Below are 5,284 nucleotides of genomic sequence, written 5' to 3'. Positions count from 1 at the left end.
TGTCTTTGACAGCACTTCAAACAAAATCTAAAGTCAGTATTTTCCATCTCTGGAAGAAACTACCACTCCCCACTATCCCCTCATTGCACATTCCCCAACCCAGGTGTTTTTTTAATGTGGGAAGGGTCTCTTGAATAAAGAGGATGCTACAGTCATTAAAACATGGTACTTTTTTCATCATTCTGACTCCTACACAATGCGGGGGATATAAAATGATGAGATAGTAACAGATGAACCAACAAAAGGACATCTTGAAGAAAGGGAAAACATGTAGGGAAAACATGTGGAAAAAACATAGCATAAGAATAGACTTCATTTTGGTCTTCTGTTCCTTTAACAACCCCTAAAAATCATAAATCCTCAATGGCAACTACAATGACTTGGGACAAGCAGCTTAGGAAAATATTCATTGTATACTTTTATTTAAATAGAAGTGTAAAATAAACGCTTCACGCTTTTTTGCCAAAACATTAATTCTCTGTCAAAAAGTGTTTCTCTTTGTTCTCCTTTATACAAGATTAAAAGACAAGATAACGCCTTTAATGCTTTAGGGGAGAGAGAATATACAAGAAAATATCTTTAGACGAGGCTTTCCAATCAAAATATTTCTGTATTCAACATGAGATACGACAATAGAAACAAACCAATAACAGTAAAAGAAAAAAAATTAAGATTTCTTTCAAACATAAATAACTGAGATACAGTATAGGCAGTAGGGCTCATGCTGATGGCTAGCAAAGTAACAATTTTAGACCTACCTGAAACAGAAATCTAATATGTACAAAAGTTAAAAGACCGCTGCAAACCATTGCATTACTCTTGGTTTTCCCACCTCTCTGATATAAAATCTTGATTTATTCATGTATATCCTAAATTATATATTACTACCTCAGAGGTAAGAATAGCAGCTATACACAAATGTATCTATAATCCACCACAGGGATAAGATACTGTACCCATCTGCCAATGTTGCCCGAAAAACCTTCAGTGTCAAGAAGTTAGGACATTCAGAAATATTTCAATAAATATGCAACAATCTTGTCTTACAATCATTTAGCCAAGCATGTTTCCTCATGCTCCAAACTTCAAGATCACAGTGCATAGAATCCCAAAGCATAAGGACTAGAAGGACTTCCAATGCAGTGCTGGATCTTACGTTCATAGTACCAACGCATTTCATAGTCCATCGCTAGGTTCCTTCATGCATTAATTTTGTTATTGCACAATACATGAGGACCATAGAGCTCTTCGAAGCTAAAACAAACAAAAAATAATTCTTGACAATTTTCCCTCCCTCACCTGCATCAATACAGAAGCACTAATAAAAACATATCCATTGCATGGAGTGAGCCAGCAATCAGCATGCGCCCACAATGCACACTAGTAAAAATGCAGTAAAAAGGAAGAAGTCTTCATTTCTTTAAGTCACTTCCAGTCAAGGTTAAAGTTCAAAGACTGAATGATCAAAGTGCACTGTAATTCAGTAGGACTATTTTCTGTTAAGAGCATCACTGATGGCATCAACATGTGTCATCTAAAACAAATAAAAAGAGAAAAATTGGTTTATGTTAAAATATTACCAGGAAATTATTAAACATTCATGATAATGTAGTTCATTATTTTATATTATCAAGTCATTCCACTTGTTTAAGTAAAGAACATATTTCACGACATCTCCCTGTATCCACCATTATATAGCAACTTGCATCCAGGGCACCTGCCATCAAGGGTTAATCTGAAATTTCCCACTGTGGAGTAGAGTCCACAACACATAAGATTTCTGCTCAGATAGAGATTTAACTTTTTGAAAAAGAGAAAGTAAACACAACATTGCAAAATGTGATGCGAACTAGGAGTGAATCTCCAGTAGGCACATTACGAGAGTACAATTGTTAAAATAAGGCACTACCAGCCAGGTGTTCCATTCAATCATGGGCAAATGAACATACATCACTTGGGCATATATTACTTTCAGTGCATCACAGATATATTTTTTTAGTGAACATTTTTATTGGTTTTTTTTAGTTAACAATTAGTCACCAACATTACTGTGTTATTCAACATTAGTACATCTTTCCCTTCCCTACGGGAGAATGTAAACAGAGCTCCCTGTCCCCTCCCTTCTCCCAAACTCCCTTGACTAGGGCACAGTGAAAACAAGGGCTTGGTGGTCTCTGTGAATCTCACTATGACCTCAGATAGGACCTCCATGCAGTCTATATTTCACCCATTTCTTGGGGTAGCCCTCCCCTCATAGACCCCCTTGTCTACCAGCATACACCAGTTTATGTCTGGTTACCTTTAGGTTATATTTGACAGTACCCCGGTCTCCCATCGCCTAGCAATGTTGAACTTTCCCACTGCCAGACTTCTTGATAGCGATAGTTTCAAGTATTTAGGTGCTTTCTCAGCCCAATATATCTTTAGTACAAACATTTGGTAGTTGATTATATTGACTGTTCTGCCACTTGTGCCACAACTTTCTCCAGTTCTGCCAATATCGTTCTGTACCTTTTGGCATTCCCAAAGAATGTGAAGGCAGGAGCCTTCTTGGCCAGAGCACATTTCTGAAATATTTACTCACTCTGCCCAGTAGTAATGAATTGCCCTCAATTAAAATAAAGCTCTTTTATTTAGCTACTGCACAAAGCCATTTAGAAACCCAATCAACTACAAACATTTATTTTGACAAGTATGATCAAAATTGATCTAAACCTAACTAATGCCTATGTTACCACTTGTCTAAGCATACATATGATAAAATCGGCTCTGTCTGAATATTAAGAAAGGCACAGCATCTCCGTCATCCTAGCCTGCATTTTAACCCTTTCGCTGCGGCGGGAATTCCGCCGCAGCGCTGAGGGGTGCCGGGGGGCAGCGCGGTGGCGCTGTGCTCATGACGGAGCCGCTCCGTCATGAGCCACGGTTGAGCTGTGCTCATGACGGAACGGTTCTGTCATGACTCCGCCCATTTGCGTTGTCCCCCCGCACAGGCGGGGAAACAGCGCCGCGTAGGCGGAGCGGCCGCCAACGGCCGTGACATGACGGAACCGTTCCGTCATGAGCACACGGCAACCGTGGCTCATGACGGAGCGGCTCCGTCATGAGCAGGGAAGGGGTTAAATACACTTCACCCACAAAAGAAATTTGAATGTTTATATTTTTACAGGTCAAGAGCTTCAGTACAGTTCATTAAAACAGGCTTTCAAGCACACTTCGTGTTTAGCATTAGTAAAACTGTGATAAATTGTCACTCTTTAAAAATCCACTACAATAATAGCTACTCCAATAACCATGGTTATTTGAGAAATCCGTTCTGAAAGATTGGGTTCAACCTGCTCATCCAATGGTGCTCACTTACGTAATAATTAATGTAATTTTCGAAACTCTGGCATTCAGTAACTTACATGTAGATCTATACACACTCATCTATCCACAAGCACCAACTGCACATGATGCTAAAAACGAATGCATGATATAGGAGACACTAATTGCAAAAGCATCATATTAAGCCATCACTTGGAAGTTACAAATAATTAATAACCTAAATGAAAAACACAATGAATATTCAATATAATTCAAAATTTGAATGCAAAAGCACTGCGTTCAAATCCGCATAACCCAATGGTCCACGGTCTCATCCTGTCCAACAGAACCAAAAGTCCAGTACTGTGGTACATTCTCAATTCAGATTTTTTGATCTTTGGAACATTAACTCATTTCAGAGCCATCCCTCATATTCCGATGCCCTCTTTTTGAGCCACACAATTAAGATATCTCTATGAGTTATTGATCTTGCACAAATAATATTTTTCTGAATAACCTGTTTTGTTCTGACTGAAATTCCAATTATAGATTCGAGCTACTGAAACTATACTAGACTGTGTAGCCAAATGGTAACCGCACCGGAACTTTCACCTGACTGACATGAATGTATTGATAGCTAAGACTTGTTTAATAAGGATACAGCATACATTTCCCTAACATCCTCTCCTAAATTGATCTCTGGTTGCAACCTTCTCTGTGATATTCAGAGTAATATGGATTTCACCCAGTGATTTTTCCATGTATCTTTTCCACATTGGCATTCCAATGCCACCTACTCGGTCAGTTTCCCTTTTATTATTTTTACTTTGAAGTCTCAAAATGCGTTTTATTTATTTACCATTTTATATAGCGCGGACATGACCGGAAGGCATCAGAGCGCTTTACAAAAAGCAGGATACATTGGTTACAGTGGGTTGAAGTTATAGTAATTAAAAACGAGGACGTTTACAGCGGTAGATGAGTACAGGAGTTACCAAAAGAGACTGTTACCGTAGTTGGGCACAGGACATACACAGTTATGGCATCGATTTGGACGGTGGGGTCCTATAAGAAAACAAGTTACTTACCTGTAACTGTAGTTCTCCAGTATTGGAGCTTTCATAGATTCACACGCCTGAATCATAGGGGTACAGTGTATAGCCAATAATCAAAGTATAGATCAATGCACACGGAGCGAGAGCGGAAAATGTGCAGGGGTCTACATCCTGACAACATGGTGGACTGTGTATGTGGAAATGTGGGTAACCTAGTAAGTGTGGCCCTACGGACTTCCCATGTTCCCATTGGTAAGGCGTTACAAACATGACCGTGGTCACTTGAAGCAGTAAAGAGAAAAATTGGTGTAAAAAATAACATGACTCTACAATGAAAAGAAAAACAAGCGTAATCATGTCCAAACAAAAGCTAAGCTAGTCAAAACGTACCCCCCAACTCCCACCTACCCACCCTGCCTCCCTGTACGACGGGCACAAAACCACCCGCCACCCCAAACTTGCAGAGTGCCTATCGCCCACCCTAAACAGTATTGGGAACGTGATCCAACCCCACTCCCTGGGTCAATAATTTATGAAAATCCTTGCAACCCCTGAATTCGACCCCACAGTATACGAATCAGTCACAATAAGCGATATTTATCAAAAAAGTCAAACGGATAACTGTTTCAGCACCCCCGGAGGCAAAGAACAGTGTAGAGCCAGACATGAGGAAGTTACATCTCATTGAAGGCAAAACGGAAGTCAATTGACACCAGGACTATTGGCGCCTATGTAGTTCTCGCTCAGCAAGTCCGGTCAACCGGGAGTAGGCTAGTGCTTTACCAAACCATCTGTCACTAATCGCCTGATCTCTGCGTATCAGAGGCTTCACTTGGTGGATACCCCAGTCGCTGACTCGGCCTACTGTTATTACCGTGTTCTCCAACAGGTTGGTGGACAGCCTTCTTGGAATGGTCTCTTTT

The 5,284-nt window shown here is 40.1% G+C and overlaps 1 protein-coding gene across 2 annotated transcripts in view; it reads right to left on the bottom strand.

Moving 5' to 3' along the window:
* Nucleotides 1–394: 394 nt before the first annotated feature.
* UBE2W (ubiquitin conjugating enzyme E2 W) overlaps nucleotides 395–5,284 on the bottom strand; it is a 219,518-nt gene continuing 214,628 nt past the window's right edge. For both annotated transcript variants that reach the window (XM_085605426.1, XM_085605425.1), the window contains exon 6: nucleotides 395–1,534. In XM_085605426.1, coding sequence (XP_085461552.1) covers nucleotides 1,521–1,534 — 14 coding nt within the window. In that variant the 3' untranslated portion in view covers nucleotides 395–1,520. The remainder of the gene's footprint in view (nucleotides 1,535–5,284) is intronic.

Source organism: Triturus cristatus, chromosome 5_1, assembly GCF_964204655.1.
Source record: "Triturus cristatus chromosome 5_1, aTriCri1.1, whole genome shotgun sequence".
Taxonomy (NCBI): domain Eukaryota; kingdom Metazoa; phylum Chordata; class Amphibia; order Caudata; family Salamandridae; genus Triturus; species Triturus cristatus.
Note: the sequence above shows the minus strand (reverse complement) of the source record. Positions and strands in the feature narration are given on the sequence as shown.